Genomic DNA, 17,313 nt, shown 5'->3' with positions numbered 1-17,313 from the left:
TTGAATATAAACTTACACAATTATTTTTCATGACTGCATAGTATTCCACCATATATGTTTATATGTCTATGTCTATGCTGTACTTTATTTAACCAATTCTTTATTTGGGTTGTTTTAAACTTCTGCTCTCATAAACAACATTATGATACAGCTTTATACATAAATTCTTGTCTACTTGTTTGGAGTTTTTTAGACAAATTCCCAGAGGTGAACTCAGTTGACCAATCATCAGAACTGCTCCCCACAGCCACGAAAGGTTTGTGTGGAGCCATTCTCACTCTCTCACTGGTTGCTCTGTGACCAGTGGCACCTTTTACAAAAGGCAAACAAGAGGGAATTCCCTGGCGGTCCAGTGGGTAGGACCCAGCACTTTCACTGCCGAGGGCGTGGGTTCAATCCCTGGTCGGGGAACTAAGATCCTGCAAGCTGCAAGGTGTGGCCAAAAAAAAAAAAAAGGCAGACGTGGATTTAGGGCAGTGGGTCTCACTGCAGTGGTCTTGTCCCCCAGGGGACATTTGTCAATGCCTAGAAACATTTTTGGTAGTCGTGGTCTGGGATGGGCGTGCTGTTGGCATCTAATGGGTAGAAGGCAGGGATGCTGTTCAGTATCCGCGAGGCACCGGACAGCCCCTTTACCACAAACTTATCCACCCCAAAGCGCCAACAGTGCTGAGGCCGAGGAGCCCTGCGAAGAAAGGTTTAGAAGAAACTCTGTAATCACAGCCTAAGGAAGACCCAATGGTCCATCTAGTGTGTCAATAGCTTTGGTCAAATCAGTACAAGATTACTTAGTCTAGACAAATAACTGCTCCCCCATAAGTGAGCGAGCTATACCTTCAGATGTACTGGATTAACTTTTACCAGGAGAGGGCGCAAGGGTTTTCTTCTTTCTTAATCTATTGTTAACATTTTCTAAGTTTGAGCCTTAGCAAGCAAGGCAATAGACATAAATGAAACATGTGCTTAGTGTCCTTAGCGCAAAGCTGAGCTAACACTCAACGGCTGTCTGTCAAGGCACCTCCCACTTTCCCTACATGTAAGTGGGACAAATGGGGCAGAAAGGGGTCAGGACCTATTTAGAGAGACTGCCTCTTGCGAAGTGCATCCCGGGATCCCACAGACACACCAGCAAACGTCTAAGAGCCCTCCCCTCCGTGCTGTTCTCCTTGAGGGATGGGCAGGCTTGAACCCGCAGGAGCCCAGCCAAAGGGCACCTCAGATTCCTCAGAGTCCCAGCACTGGGCAGTACGCAGTTCGGCTTGATGTGCAGAGGGTCAGTGGTTGGACCCGGCATCCGTTTACTTATCAGTGGAGTTTTCCGTGGCAGAATATGAAACAGGCTCAGGCCTAGGCCATCTGACCTTTCCAGACCAGGAGCCGTCCTGGGAAAGTGGAGGAAGCAGCGACAAACTCAGGCTGCTCTGTCTGGTGCACAGTACCAGCAGGTACCAAATACCCCCAACTCCCCGGGGCCAGAATAATTCCGTCCCGCAAGCCCCAGCCCCTCACGTTAATCACTATGCTTCTAACGGACCTCATGGCCCGTTTCTGATGTGCACTATAAAGAAAAAAAAAAAATCATTTCTAAAGTGGAATGAGCTAAAGAAGCATCTCTTAACCCAAAGAATGAGCACAGAGACGATGACGCAGCCCCAGGGATCTGGGAATTAGCTCTGAACTCGGGGGAGAGGGTCTGGGTGAAATCCCAGCTTTGACGTTTTATTGCTTATGACCTTGAACAAATTACCCAACCCTGAGCTTCATTTATTTCACCCATAAAAATTGGTTGTTGTGAAGATAAACGTAGATGACTGAGGCCATTTGTAAATGTGGCCCAGAGTGTGACTAGTGGAAACAGTACCTTGTTCTCTGGCCTGTCCTCTTGCTCACCTGCTGCATCCCTCCTAAAACTGCCTTTCCCTCCAGGTGCTAATTTCCAGGAACAACTTACTAGCTCCCTCTAAAGTGTCAGCTTTTGGTTCTGAAGATGCTTTGTGATTTCTATAGAAACTGTGAATTCAAACATACCTGTCATGTGTTCTGGTGATAACACACGCCCGACTCTACTTCCTTGTAAATGATTAAGTCAGGTTGTAGGGCTGAGGGGCGTTCTTTAAACCCCCTGAGATGGAATCTGGCTCCTACGGTTTGCCCATCTGTGATTCTAAAGTGCAGAGCAGACCCTGTTGTTTCAGGACTGAAGATCCTAAAAGCTACTTTCATGGAGAGTCTTCTTGCTTTTTCAAACATCCTGATTAGGGTGATTTCCGAAGTCTGTTTGAACAGTCTGTCATTATTTGTTTAAGTTTGAAAGCTGTTTTAAATAAACACATGCTCATTTTATGTATTAAAAGCAACAAAGAGGGAAAAAGAAAACCTGGGGCGTCGTCACGTGATTCGGACAAAATCCCAGCCTATATATTCAGAAGGCGCGGCAGCCCGTGCTCATGTCAGGACTGGCAGGGGCTCTGCCTGACCTCAGGGGTGGGCACAGCCAGTCCCCAGGGAAGGGTCCTTCCTCCTGTTGGCCTCTCACGTCAGAGAGAAGGCAGGCAGTGCCCCAGCTCCGCGCGCTCTTTTGCAGACAGCTTCCCCACAAACTACAAATTCAGAGGCCACAGATGGTCTGAGTCTGAGTTCCACCCAGGGCTGGCATCAGTGGGGCAGGGCGGCCAACATCCCAACCCTGGACCCTGGCGGCAGGGCTGGAAGTAAGCCAGGGAGATTGTGGACGGGACAGACGGATGGGAACAGACCAGACGCAAGACTCCTAAGCCAGGGAAAGTTGGGGGGAGGCGGTAAAAGTATCATCCCTCCTGCATTGGGACCACTCTCACCCCCTTCTCCCTCCCTCCCCCGCTTCCTTTCCCCCTCTTCCTCTATTTCTCTCTCTCTCCTCCCCCGTTTCCCCAGCACAGACACACACATACAGGTCCCTCACGGCAGCCCACCCTCCAACATTTTCCTTTCCCCTTCAGAATCCTTCAAAAAGTTTCGTCTAAACCTGGTTCCAAATAAAACGAGATTTAAAAATGAATCAGATTGGCAAGAACTGAAAAAAGAATACTGAGTTCTGCTGAAAAGGATGGGGTAGGAACAGTGGTGAGAGCCCCAGATACTCTTACACAACTGATAGACTCCCAGGCACAGGTAAATGGAGAGACCTTTCATATTTGGCAATGCATAGCAAAAGCTTTAAAAATACTGGCGTTTTGTTAGTAATTCTGCTTCTAGTTATTTATCTTGAAAAAATTAATAAAACCCGAAAACAACAAAAATATCTGAAAATATGATAATGGAATATGGGTCGGTCTCTAAAAATTATACCCTATGTTTATTGGCAAGGAGAGATGTTCCCAGCATAACACTGAGTGAAACAGGTAACAAGGAAGCCAATGTCTGCAAGTCCAGGCCCCTGGCTCCATGCTGGCCCTCATTGCTGCTTGCGCCGTGGGGAAACTTAATGTGGTCTTGGTTGGCTGTAGACAAATCAGAACTTCAGCTACATTCCACAATCTTTGAGCTGACTTCTGTGGATACATTATATCATCATGGGAGACCCTAGGTGGGGGAAGTCATCCTGCCCTCAAAGAGCTTCCAATCTAGAGAGGGGATGCCTCTGTGTGCACACCGAACTAAACTAAATGGAGGCGTGCTGCCATTTTCTGCCCTGCACAGAGCAGAAGGTCCTGTCGGCAGAACAAACGGAAAATCAGATGTCGCTAACAGGAAACTGAACACTGCTATCAAGTGCCTTTGATATTTTCTATCTGTCATGGCTTTCTCATTTTATCTCCATGGGGATCACCTCCCTCATGTCAACCTGAGGGCAAGAGTTAGAAGATAGAAAAGACGGTGGGCTTCCCTGGTGGCGCAGTGGTTGAGAATCCGCCTGCCAATGTAGGGGACACGGATTCGAGCCCTGGTCGGGGAAGGTCCCACATGCCGTGGAGCAACGAAGCCCATGTGCCACAACTGCTGAGCCCGCGTGCCACAACTACTGAAGCCCATGCGCCTAGAGCCCACACTCCGCAACAAGAGAAGCCACCGCGATGAGAAGCCCACGCACCTCAACGAAGAGTAGCCCCTGCTCGCCACAACTAGAGAGAGCCCATGCACAGCAACAAACACCCAACGCAGCCCAAAATAAATAAATTTATAAAAAAGAAAGAAAATGGAAAAGGCAAAATATAGTAACTCAAAACTGAGCAGGCAGTTACCTCCTGCACTTGTGTGGCAATACCTAGTAATGATAACACCTTTTATATAAATGAGGCAAATGAAATGTAGACTGGGAGAGTAAGTTATTCACAGTGTGTACTAATAAGCTGCTACGAGGCAGAGGAGGACTAGAGGCTGCGTCCGCATCTCCGGCCTCCTGTGCTCGCTGGCTGAGGACCCTGGCAGGCATTTGGCTCTGTCTCCCTGCTCCCTCACCCTGCTCCTCCCACCCAACCCTGACCCCATCCTGCCCGCCAGTCACCTCTGGCCTTCCAAGCATTGCTGAAGAAAGTCGTCTGGCCAGGCAGATGGGGGCTGCTGTAAATTCATGGCCTCCAGACTCAGTGAGTTCTAGAAAGCACTGAGCACTCCCTTACCCTGGGTCAGAGCTTGGCTCTGCTCCTTTCCATGACTATTCCAAACAGCCACCACTGTTCTCATGTGTCCCCCTCACTGTTTAACAGCTGATGTCACCTCTTTCTTCTCTGAGAAAATCGGGCCATGGGGTGAGAATCACCCCAGTTTCCTATCCGGGAGCACCCACTAACTCACATCTCTATCTGTCCTCCCCTGCTCTTTACACCCTGCTCCCTTACTCCACTGTCTCCTGTTGCTTCTGGAACCTTCCTCCATCAGTTGTCCCAGCTCCCAACTACAATGTCAACCTCATCCACCTCCTGTCTCTTAATTCCTTGGCATATAAACATTCAGATTTCCTCAAAATGTCCACGCTGATGCTGGGCTCCACCCTAAACATTACCTTTGCTCTTCTTTCCCCCCAAGACAAACTGCTAATCTACTCTCTTCAGCTGCTTTTCCACCACATTTTAATCCATTCAGCCTGGCCGCTTCCTCCACTGCGCTTCTGAAACCACGCTCCTGAGACTACCAATACCCTCCATGTGGCTAAATCCACTGAATACTTTTCAGATCATACCTGACTGAACATTTTGACACACTGGATGCTGAGATCACTGTAAACCTTTGCCTCCTGGAGAATTTCTTCTCCATCTCTTCATGGGCACCTCCTCTTCTGTCTGCCCCGATGGGTACTTGATGCTCCCTGAGCAGCCTGGACCGTCTTCTCTCTCTTCGGCTAATCTTCACTCTCATGGTGTTAAACACCCCCCCACATGAGGATGTCTCTGAAACCTTTATATCCAGCCCCACTTGCTCCCCTGACAGCCAGATTTCTATTCCAATCGTCTTCTTAGATGACCCACCAGAAGTTACAATACAGCCTGTCCAGACTGGAGTCATCAAAGCCCCTCCAGCAAGCTGGCCTCTCTTCTCACCTTTACAGTGTCTGTGCTGTCAAGTCAACCCACACCCTGAGAGTCTCCTAGATAGATGTTTCCTCTTCTCCCCCATGCATTCATTCACAGGTAAACCCCACAGTCTTAGGCTGGGTTCCCCCAGAAGCAGACCCAAAGAAAAAGACTGGAGTGTAAGCAGTTTATGTGGAAGGTGACCCCAGGAAACACTAGCAGGAGAGTGGGGAAGTGAGACAGAGAAGGGAAAGTGGCCATGAGTTACCTTGTCAAGCAAGTTACTGCTGCTGGCAACTGGAACTGAATCCTGCTGGGAAATCTGGGGGGTCAGTGCAGAACACGCACATTTCGTTATTCCAGTGAGCGGCTAGGGAGCTGGGGTATTTATACACCACCTCCTTCCATTCATTGGCTGAGGGTTGCTCCTATGGAGGTATCAATATCCCAGCACTTCTGGCCAGTCATGTGCACAGGTGAAGCGGTCTCTAGAGGCCAGAGAAAGCCCTTGGGGCAAGAGATCCAGATGCCGTATCTCCTGTAGTTGGAGGTCAAGCTAGAGAGCTCTGAAGTGGTAAGGCCAAGGGGATTCCACGGGACAGTATATGTACCACTGATTTCACCACCTAACTATTTCTCCCCCCAGGATTACTGCTAGGATTTCCCATCTGATCTCTCTGCCTTTAGTCTAATGCCCTACCCTTCAATCTCCTCTCGCTGCTGCAGGCAGAGTGATCTATTCAGAATCAAATCTGTCACTTCCATGCTTACCTCCAAGTTCTTTAACATGACATCCAAGGCTCCCAGTGCTCTGGCCCAACCTAGTTTCTTGCTCAGCTCTGTCACGTGTAAGTTCATTTTAGTTCATTCAGGAATTCAGTGCAATCATGTTTTGCAGGCAGCTTTCTCCAAGCCCCTGGGTTGAGTTGAATAACCCTCAGCCAGGCCCTGTTTACATGTCTGTCTTCCCCCATTCAATGATTAGCACCTGGAGGTGCAGGGACCCTGTTTTATTTATCTTTGGATCCCTGGAGCATGTGTCTGTCATATATTCGGCACTCAGCAAATGTTTGTGGAACTGAAATACACTGATTTCTTTTACTAGAGAACAGGTTTTCCGAATGTATCTTAAGAGCCGATATTTTTTAAAAGGAGCATGTTCAAAGGACAAATAAATGATGGGCTTAAACAAAAGCCGCTGCCTTTTTTGCAGCAGCAGCCTTTAGTGTCTTCCTGTGAGGAACTGATGTTCAGACGGTCCATAACGGTCAGCGTTGGATCTGACTGGTCAGTGCCTGTGCCATATCGGTCGTTAACTGTTTTGAATATCATCCCACACGTATGCCCTGTGAGTCTCCAAGGGAGGGATAAGCTGTCGGGCATTTTCCAAACTCACCGGACCATTTATCCCTCTGTCAGGGAGATTCCAGCCGTGTTATGAAGACTGAAAATGCTGCCTGGAGGTGAAAAAAAAAAAAAACCAATAATCCTGGGCACAACAAGAGAGGCAGCATTGGTGCCTGTTGTACAAGACATGGGAGATGATCAGCGGCCCCACGTCGATCCTGGACCTTCATGGGAACATAAAGACCGCCAGTGGTCACTAGTCTCGGATTCTACTAAGGGGTCTGAGACTCATTCCCAGTAAACATGATCTATGGTTTTCCAGTGCCCAGAGCCAACTGACAAGCAAGCCCCAGGAGAGAGGGAGGCACACACACAGCAGAGAGGAGGGCTCTCTCTAAAGCCCGGAGGCAGTGATGCTCAAAAGGGGAAGCAGGAGGCTAGGCCGCTGGGAGCGGTGGCCAGCACAGCACACGCGAGGAAGTGAGGGCTGTTTCTACCTGAATAAAGCAGCTGGTAAGGAAGTGACTCCATTTCCCCCTTATCATTGGCCCGGCAGGGTTTCCTCTGCAGCCACTTGGTGCTGAATGAGTCTGGAGGGTTCCCTCTGGAGAACAGAGCTGCTTTGGGCGGTTGCAAACTTCTGTCCCCTGGGGCTCTTCCTCCTTCCTCCCCATCCCTTTTACTCCCAAAATATTGATTCCGGGTTTGGGGGAAAAGGAAGGAGAAAAAAAAAACCCCAACAACCTCAGAGCATGCAACTGAAGGACACGCAGCTGCCTTGCCTGCAGATCGAGGTGCCCAGTGGACCTGAGAGGCAGGCTGGTCCTTCCACAAGGACTGCAGGGGCTGCCCCCCTGAGCCACCTCCAGTGAAGGGGGCTTGATCTTGGAGGGACTCTGGCCCAGGGGGAGGGGCTAGTTGAATCATAGGCCAAGGACATAAAATGAAACCTAATCTAAGTGTCATCTGGATGTAACCAGAAACCTGCTAGAGAAATGGCAGAAGATGAAAAACCCAAACAAAACAAAAAAACACAACTGGCCTGCCTACCACAGCGGGTCCAGGGAAGTTTGGGTGTATTTTGTGATGCAAATTGAGCTGAGGATGCAAATCAGGCAGGGGCCCTCAGGAGCGAGGGAGGGCAGAAAAAAAAAACGAGAACCCCAAGGGTTCCTTCCCTTCTAGAGCAGGGCACAGTTTGAAACTAACCTGCAAAGGAGTCTGTTGCTCTGGGGACCCTGCAGCCACAGGGCCAGGTCAAAGGCCGCTGGCCCTGTCCACCTGCTGGAGGAGTCTCAGGAGGCTCTGCTGGTCTAATCGCCCTGGGGCTGGGGTTCACTGCTATCTGGAGAGAAGTACAGTGGCAGATTCCCGGCTGCACTAGCCATGCAAATACTGCAGGGGTGGGGACTTGGCCACCTGTAGGCTTAGGTCCCTCCTGCCAGGAGGCGAGGCCAGTCCAGAGCTTCAAAAGATGTCTGTGGAATTGGGAAAAGTAACGCATCTGTAGCAAAATGTGCTAAAAACTATGTTAAATGACTGGGTCATCTGGCTCATCAGGTGCGGATAAGAAACCAAAACGAGACTAAAGCCATATCTATACGAGACCTCGAAATCTCATCTTTGACTTGCTGATGCATTCGGAACCAAACATTTTCTTATAAGGTGCTGAGGAGTCTTAAAGCTAAGTAAGACACAGGCCTGCCTTGTAAGAATTGCTCCTTGATATTCTCACGCATTCACAGCAGCTTTGCTGAGCTTGAGAGTTCTCTAAACACGTTCAAAGCACTTTGTGTGTGTAGGTGCGTATACCCTGCAGGGCTCTGGGGAGGAGGGGGGAGACCAAGTCTGCTGTCCTCCTTCGAAGGGTGCCTTCCACAGGACCTCACAGGCACAGAGGCCACAGGAAGCCGTCTTGTAGTGTTTTGGCTTTAAAACAAAGTTACTTCATTTTTCTTCCTGACCTTCCTCATTCCACTACCTTCTTTTGGCTAGAGTGCCCTGCCTTTTCTGGCGCTTGACCTCTTCTTGCTTTGGGCTTATGCTATTTTCACTGCTTGGGGGGAAATATCACCTTACGATATTTTGTTAGGACGAAAGTACATTGAGCAAAAAAAGTATAATAATTACAACTCAACAATAAAAAGACAAGTAGCCTAATTAAGGAACAGGCAAAGATTTGAATAGATATTTCACCAAAGAAGATATACAAATGGCCAATAAGCTGAAGAAAAGACATTCATCCATCATTAGGGAAATGCAAATGAAACCCACAGCGAGATACCACTTCACACCCACTAACATGGCTTCAAAGTAAAAAGTGGACAATAACCAGTGCTGACGAGGAGGAAGAGAAATTGGAGACTCTGCGCACGTTGCTGGTGGGAAGAGAAAATGGTGCAGCCGCTGTGGAGAACGGTGGTGGTTCCTCAAAGAGTTGACCGGTTACCCCATGACTCAGCAATTCCACTCCTAGATATATGCCCAAGGTAACTGAAAATATAAGTTCGCACAGAAACTTGTACACAAATATTCACATTGGCATTATTCATAATAGCCCAAAGTGGAAATGACCCAAGTGTCTATCACCTAATGAGCAAATAAACGGAGGGTGGTACCATCCATACCATGGAATATTATTCAGCCATAGAAAGGAATGAAGCATTGATACAAGCTACAACATGGGTGAACCTTGAAAACATTATGCTGAGTGAAAGAAATCAGGCATAAATGGTCACATATTGTAATGATGCCATTTCTATGAAATGTCCCAAATAGACAAATCCATAGTGACAGGAGTAGATTCGTGGTTGCCTGGGGCTGGGGAGAGAGAAGACTGGAGAGTGACTGCTAACGTGTACAGGACTTTTTTTATTCCAGAGTGATAAAAAAGTTCTGGAATTAGGGAACAGTAATGATTGTACAACCTTATGAATAGAAAAACCAAAAACCAGTAAGTCAACCACTTTGAACTGAATTTTAAGGTATATCAATTATGCTTAAAAAATTGTATTTTTTACAACTACATGAAGAAGGGCACTAAACTATTTTTATGCCATGCGGAATTGGACAGAAGAGTTCACCTGTTCTATAACCCTTGCTCACAGGTGTGGCCCCCTCGTCGGTGTCCAGGCCTACCTGCATGTGAGCATGAACTTCACCCCCGTGCGCTTGGCAGCAGGTTAGCACCTGCGCTCCCCGGAGGTCGCTGTCTGGGCTGTGCCTGCCACGTGGTCTGTGAACGCAGGGCATGGCCAAGGCACCTACCCCTCTCCCCATCTCCCCCTCTCCCTGCCACACTGCAAAAGTTAATTCATATAACGAAAATGGGAACTGAAAGCAGATGCTTGCTGAGTTCTTCAGCTTGGCCTAAATGCTGTCATCAGGACACTGCTGCTGGGGGACAGGGGGTGAAAGAGGGTCCTTCATTTATCAGTCGTGGAGGACCAGAGTCGAGGGCCGAATGTCTGATCCTCACTTGTTTAAATCAGCAAGTGTTGACTGAGGATGGTGGTGGTGCAGAGTACAAAGAACCCGCATTTCCTAATAGGAACTTGCTGAAAGTGGCCTCAGACCTGAAGGGGGTGCGTCAGAGTGAGAAGAGCAAAGCAGAGTGAGTTGGGCGGGTGCCATCCTGAGCGGGGCTCCGCCAGCCTCCAGCCGTGCCTGCTCTGACGCTTGCTTTCAGGGCCGGTTAAGAAGTCAGCACAGGCATCTTTTCTGGAAGCTCCACACCACACTGGCCGTTGCCTTGATGACAGGCTTCAACATCTGTCCAGGACCTCATCTGCCCCCAGCCCGCCCTCCGCGATGCTGCTGGTCCTGGTGTTCTCAGTCTGCAGCAAGTGAGTCGCCAGCTCTGCTTAAACCTCCCAGGATGCTAGCCAGCATCCCGCTGAAAAGCACCTCGGGATATAACAAGCCGTGCCCTTGTTCCCAGCTCCCCGGTTCTGCAGCTCCGTGAGTCACTGTGCGATGGTGAGAATCACAAGGCGATCCCCAAGCGGCCCGTGAGAGAAGCCTCTCCCGCACCCCACGGATCCGTCCACCTCTCAGTAAGAGAGCAGCGAGCCTGCCCTCCACGCCTGGGGAGAGGGGCGGGCGTGGCGCTGACCTTGCTCAGTCGGCTCCATATGGGTGTGCACGAAAAATCTGCTTTCACTTTGTAGTTTATGATTGAGTTCAGTTCACGTGGAAAGACTCAATGGGAATAAAAACAGATGCATTTCAACGTGCACTGCCTGGCTCTTCGACAGCCCTCTTCCTTACGCATCAGACAGTCTTCCCGCGTCCAGGGGAGACAGCAGACCTCTCCATCACAAGGAAGACGCAAAGGAGACGCTCACAGCAGCAGCTGTTATTGCTGAGATGTACAAACCCGGGCAAGGTCAGCGCTGTGGTTCTGGATTCTGGCTCATTACAGGACTCCAGATACGCCGGGGCAGCCACTCGTCTAAATAGATGCTCACGGTGAAGGACATCTGACGGTGTGTGCTCCCTGTTGCCAGAACGATTCAGGACCTTATATACAAACACAGAGAGCAGAGACAAACAGAGAAAGAGACAGAAACAGAGAAAGATAGAGGGAGACAGCGACAGGCACACAGAGACAGAGAGAGAAGGAGACTGACATATACACAGAGAAAGACAGAGACAGAGATAGAGACAGTCACAGAGACCGCAAGACAGACACAGTTACAGAGAGAGAGGGAGATGGGGGCAGAGAGAGACATACAGAGAGACAGAGACAGGCACAGAGACTCACAGTGGGAGACAGAGATCCTGAAAGCAGCCCTGGATCTTCCCTCAGCACAGCCTCCAGGGGACTGCTGACTCCACACAGGGACGCCGCTCACAGTGAAGCAAAGCCTGCTGTGGACACCAACAAGGTAGCAATATGACGTGTGCACCCTGAACAGGCCCGTCAGGGCCGTTGGCACTGAGAGGGGCAGGCCACGCCCTTGGAGCTCCACTTTCAAGGCCACCGGCACTCCCGTCACGTGCTCAGACACAACATGCAGCTGGCCACGCGGAGCCCGTGGGACCCACCCGCAGAGGCGCTTGGGCATCTGCTGGCTGGACCTAGGATGGGCTCCGAACCACGCCCTGGACTCCTCCTTGGCGAAGGGCCAGCCCAGGACCCCCAGGTGGCCCCAGCAGGTCAGCCGCCAGTGCCCCGTTCACGTGCCAGGCCTCACAGCTCCTCCTGTCACTAATGCCTTGGAGCAGGGCAGCTGCAGCTGATCTCCGGGATGCAGGCATGCAGCCGGCACCTGCTCGGTGCCCAGCACTGCGCTCAGCGCCCAGAGAAAACGTGGGGGACCGCGGCGTCTGTATGACAGTGCACTCCTCCAACCCAAGACAGCGCCTCCAATCAAGGACCCGGCAAACACTCTCCCAGTGGGGTGACTCAGAGATGGCAATGTCCCACTGGAAACACTGCTCACCCCTAAGGTCATAAGGAGAAGTTCAAGTTCGGGCTGGCGAAACTTCCGATGGGACTTCAGTTCTAACAAATTGTTATTTCCACCGAGGGAACCCCTTGGCCAAGCGCATGAACCTTGGATCCACATGCAACATGCTTTTCACAATAAATTCGGCGCACGCTCACACACTTTGCACGGCTCTTGGTGGCACCACGTGGGGCTTTTTCACGAGTACGTCCCTGGTTCCTCTCACTTTGATCTCTCCTTCGGACACATCTGAAGCAAGCAATCCATCCACAGTCAAACCACTTACCCAAGTACTTCTTTAGTGTCTACTTCCGAGATGAGGAGAGAGAACTGTGTGCCAACCCCCATGAGGCGGCTCTCATAAGCGATATTACACAGAAGAAACTGGGCTCAGAGAGGTTACACGACTTGCCCAAGGTCACACAGCTGCAGCTTGAACTGTGCACCTCCTGGTTATGAGCTTTTTCAACTCACTTTGATTCTCCTGTTGGAGACAGAAAAGAAGTAGGAGGTCCAGGCTTTGAGGAGACAAGCAGTAAGTCAGAGAGGTTAAACAGAAAGTCCTGAAGGGGGGGACAGGGAAGGCTCGATAAAGCCGTCAACAGTCTTTAAGATGGGCTGGAGGGGACAAAGTTAGACAGGAGCCCAGCCTGAAGGACTTGCATAAGAGGAGAAAAGAGGTGCTGGTGTTTCAGGGCAAGGGATTCAGGTCGGGGTCGGGGCCACACCGTGGCGGACAGGCTTGTGTGTGCAGGTGCGGCCAAGTGGAGGGAAGAAGCCCCCGTGATCAGGGAGCACACACAGGTCCCAAGCCCCCCAGCAGCCCAGCTTCTCTGCGGTCTGGATCCCCCAGGAACGCGTGCGGCTTTCTGGAATCCCTCACTGTGTGGTTTGGCCTTGGTGGCTGCTCCGGCACATGTCACCTCAAGAGTATTTAAAAATGACATGTAGACAGAGATGTGAACCCCAAAGGAGAAACTCCTTCCACAGTGTTCGGGAAAAGCCCTCCTACGTATGGTGCTGCTTCACCGGGACATCTGGAAGGTGAGGGAGAACGTTTCCTTGCGTCACAAAAACAAATCCAGCTAGAAGCCTATTTAGGATGTTAAGATAGGAGACTCCAGAGCCTCCATGGTGGGGAGTGGATTTCGACCCTTCCAAGGGCTCTGCTCAAGGGTTCCTGCTGAATCAAAGTGTCTCCAGCAGCGCTCCCCTGACCCCGGTCTCGGGCGGAGAGAGAGGCAAGGAGAGCCAGCCATGTGGTCCAGACCCTGCCCGAGAGCTCTTGTGTGATCCAGGCATCACCCACTCCATCTCACGACCACTAACAGTTTTCTCTGCTGACTTCAACTTGGACATTGTTCAGAACTTAACAAAGCCAGAGGCCTTTAAATCCCTAGGAACCTCCCCACAGAGCTTTTTATTTACAAAACCCACCTGCTCGCTGGGTATTTCATCCTTTCATGTTCAGTTTGTTTCTGGAAAGCTGGAAGCTTGCGAGGTGAGTTTGTGATCGCCACAGTCAGGCCAAACTTAGTCAGAATGGCTTTTTTTTTTTTTTTCTAATGTTTCAGGAGTTGCAGCTGAGAGAGCATATGTTCAGGGCAAGGCCTCTAACACACCAAGCTAAAGATGGGCAAAGTGGAGGAGGAGTTGCTTGTAGACGCGGTGGCTCTGAGCTCAGCACCCCTGAGCACACAGGGCCTGACGTCCCACCAGTGGGGCGCGAGGGACAGGTGCTAGAGATGCTGGGCCTGAGCTCGTCCTCGGAGCCTCACCACCTGGCTGCCTGACTCCACCAACCCAGGCAGGACCACCACCCTTCCATCCCAGAGCCCTTTCCCCCAAAGTCCCCTTTCTGTTTTTCTCCTTTGCCTTGGTCTTTTGTGTGGCTTTGCTGTTCTCTCCTTGTCTTGCATTTTTTTTATCGGCTGAGGTTCATTTCTTAGTTCAAATGTTTTGGTTCCTGGTCTCCCTTGGTCTGCCCTTCTCTGGGACACGCCTGCTCCGAGTTTCCTGGGAGACGGTGAGGCCCCACACTCTCGGATGTGTAGAGGGCTGCACGTGGGCTGTTTGGTGAGGTCTCTGCAGCCACGGGAAGGGCCGCATGGGGCCTTCCACGGAATGACCTGGTGGAACGACGCCGGTCATGGGCACCAGTGGGCCTGAAGCAGGAGATGGCGCAGGACGAGGCGAGGCATCTTTGTTGCCCTAGGGCCATGGCAGCTGGACAGGACGCGGGGACTGAGATCCCGGCTGGAATCTGTTAACCCCTGCAGGGTTAAATGCCGGCTGGGTAGTGCTGGGGCAACTGGACAGGGATTTGAGTAGGATAAATGGGCAGAACGAAAACGTCCAATTGCATATTTTCTTTGTGAGTTTTCACCTCTGTCAAATTCTTGAAATTCTTGTCTTACAATTTTACGAGCTTTTCATTTCCGTTTGAACCTGAAACATCACTTAAATGTCTTCTGAGGTAATCCTCACCTATTAAAACAACCCCCAAAACTGGAAAAAAAGAATATTAAGGTTATTCCACTCACACCTGGAGGGTTTTTCAGGGATATCTGACCCCCGGGCATAAGTTCACGGTTCATGACTTAAAGATTCGATTAGGTAAGTTTTACTACCTGGTACATCAGTTGGAAGAGGTCATTTTATTAAGGGTCATTTTATTTTATTTTATTTTTTATTTTTTTTTAAACTTATTCATTTGTATTTATTTATTTTTGGCTGCGTTGGGTCTGTTGCTGCGCGCAGGCTTTTCTCTATTTGCGGTGCGAGCGGGGGGCTACTCTTCGTGGCGGTGCGCGGGCTTCTCATTGCGGTGGCTTCTCTCGTTGCGGAGCACAGGCTCTAGGCGCGTGGGCTTCAGTAGCTGTGGCACTTGGGCTCAGTCGTTGTGGCTCACGGGCTCTAGAGCGCAGGCTCAGTAGCTGTGGCTCACGGGCTTAGTTGCTCCACGGCATGTAGGATCTTGCCAGAGCAAGGCTTGAACCCGTGTCCCCTGCATTGGCAGGAGGATTCTTAACCACTGCGCCACCAGGGAAGCCCTTAAGGGTCATTTTAAATGTTAAAAGTTGTAATGTCACTGCCATCATGTCTACAAGACCTTTTATACAAACTTCCAGATATAAAATAAGTCCTGGGATGTAACGTACACCATGGTGACTATAGTTAATAGTACTGTATAGTGTATTTGAAAGTTGCTAAAAGAGTAGATCTTAAAAGTTCTCATCACTTGAAAAAAGTTATAACTCTGTGTGGTGATGGATGAATTGTTAATAGACATCGTGGTGATCATTTTGCAATATATACATAATCACTGCTGTACACATGCAACGAGTATAATGTTCTACATCAATCATGTCCATTAAAAAATATATAATTTCACTGCCATCAAGTCCACAAGGCCTTTGGTAAGAAAGTAAGAAATCCCAAGTTTCAATGTTGGACAGGGGAGCACACCCTTTCAAAGACAAGAGTCTGAGCAGAGCTGTGCCTTGGCTCAGAAGCCCATCACACCATCCTTGTTGTCATGACAACCCACACAGTGGGCAAAGCTATGGGGTCTGAGCGTCAGCTACCCCAGGCTCAGGCCCTCCTCCTTGCCACCAAGGGAGTCACCTCTCCAGGTTTCAAGGTCCTCATTTGTGACAGGAAGAGAAAGCCCCCACCTGTCCTCTGAAGGCCCTTTTGGGTCCTAAAGTTCATAACTTGTAGATTCAGGGACTCTGTTTTGTGTTTGTGCCTCAAAAGCAGGGAGGAAATGGGTTACATAATTGGCGGACTGGGAGAAACAGTCCACTAGGGCCTTCTTCGTTCTCATGAAAAGTCCCAGAGTCGCCATTCCATCTAGTCTGGGTGCCATGGAGGCCTGAATCCTACAGCTGGTTACAGTGGAAGAAACTGGAAGCCACAGCCCTAACAGGGAAGCTAGGGATGTGCCTGCTATTCTAGGCGTCAACAGAAACAAGCACCCAGACCTTCAAGGCACCAGAAATGAGGCTCCCGGACACGGTTCCTAAAGTTCCCACTATCCATTCCTGCTTAGGACTCCATGCAACAGAGATTTAGGACTGCAGTGCAAACGGAATGAAAGCTGTATTTCAATAACGCGAAGATGATTTTGTGAGAAACTAACAGACACCTTCCCTGGATGTATCCTGCTTATCACTCATAAATAACATTCATCTGTGGTAACTTTCAATGATATATATATATATATATATATATATATATATATATATATATATATATATATATATATATATATATAACATTTTTTTTTTTTCCGGTACGCAGGCCTCTCACTGCTGTGGCCTCTCCCATTGCGGAGCATGGGCTCCAGATGCGCAGGCTCAGCGGCCACGGCTCATGGGCCCAGCCGCTCCGCGGCACGTGGGATCTTCCCGGACTGGGGCACGAACTCACGTCCCCTGCATCGGCAGGCGGACTCTCAACCACTGCGCCACCAGGGAAGCCCCAATGATATGTTAATACATCAACCAAAGGAATCATACGGACTTTTTTCATCCCTCTTCTGTGGATTATAGATCCCTATGGTACTCAAGGTTACCATGTTATTCCTTTGTGGCCCCTCCAGCGCTTCTTGGATCTCCCAGAGCATCCCTTGAACTGAAATTCTCCTCCTTAAGTCTTTCCCAGAATGTCTCCCCACCCTCCACCCCCGACCCAAGAAGTTACAGAGAAAATGCCTTCAAGTCATTTTTGGGTTATCAGGCTGTAGAAAATTTGTTTCTCAATCCAGAAGATTGTTGAACTGCTTTTTTTTTTTCACTTCAGATAACTCAAAACTGGTTTGGTTCCATGACATCAACCTTGGCATGTATGAAGAGTAAGGAATGAAGACTCTGTCTTATTTGGAACCAAAAGAGAGGAATCTCCACTTTCTCTGTCTTTTCCATTTTTCTTAAGACAGTATTTTTTCCTTTTAGCTGGATGATGTATACTTTTAACATGCCAGGGGAAAATTGTCAGTGATATGCAAGTCATAATAAAAG

The 17,313-nt window shown here is 49.6% G+C and overlaps 1 protein-coding gene across 7 annotated transcripts in view; it reads right to left on the bottom strand.

Moving 5' to 3' along the window:
* Positions 1–17,313, bottom strand: part of BCL2 (BCL2 apoptosis regulator) — a 182,674-nt gene that overhangs the window by 6,483 nt on the left and 158,878 nt on the right. Inside the window, exons 3-4 of one of the 7 annotated variants that reach the window (XR_010836747.1) lie at positions 12,576–12,773; positions 6,907–6,946 (exon numbers count right to left, since the gene is read on the bottom strand). The exons of 2 other annotated variants lie outside the window; for them this stretch is intronic. Coding sequence is in view for 1 of the 5 variants with exons in the window: in XM_067014638.1 (XP_066870739.1) it covers positions 6,905–6,946 (42 nt within the window). In the remaining 4 variants the exon portion in view is untranslated. Of the gene's footprint in view, positions 1–6,260; positions 6,947–9,839; positions 11,335–12,575; positions 12,774–17,313 lie in introns of those variants that run through there. 4 more of the 7 variants (XR_010836746.1, XR_010836745.1, XM_067014638.1 and 1 more) reach the window with 4 other exon arrangements.

Source organism: Kogia breviceps, chromosome 15 (assembly GCF_026419965.1).
Source record: "Kogia breviceps isolate mKogBre1 chromosome 15, mKogBre1 haplotype 1, whole genome shotgun sequence".
Taxonomy (NCBI): domain Eukaryota; kingdom Metazoa; phylum Chordata; class Mammalia; order Artiodactyla; family Physeteridae; genus Kogia; species Kogia breviceps.
Note: the sequence above shows the minus strand (reverse complement) of the source record. Positions and strands in the feature narration are given on the sequence as shown.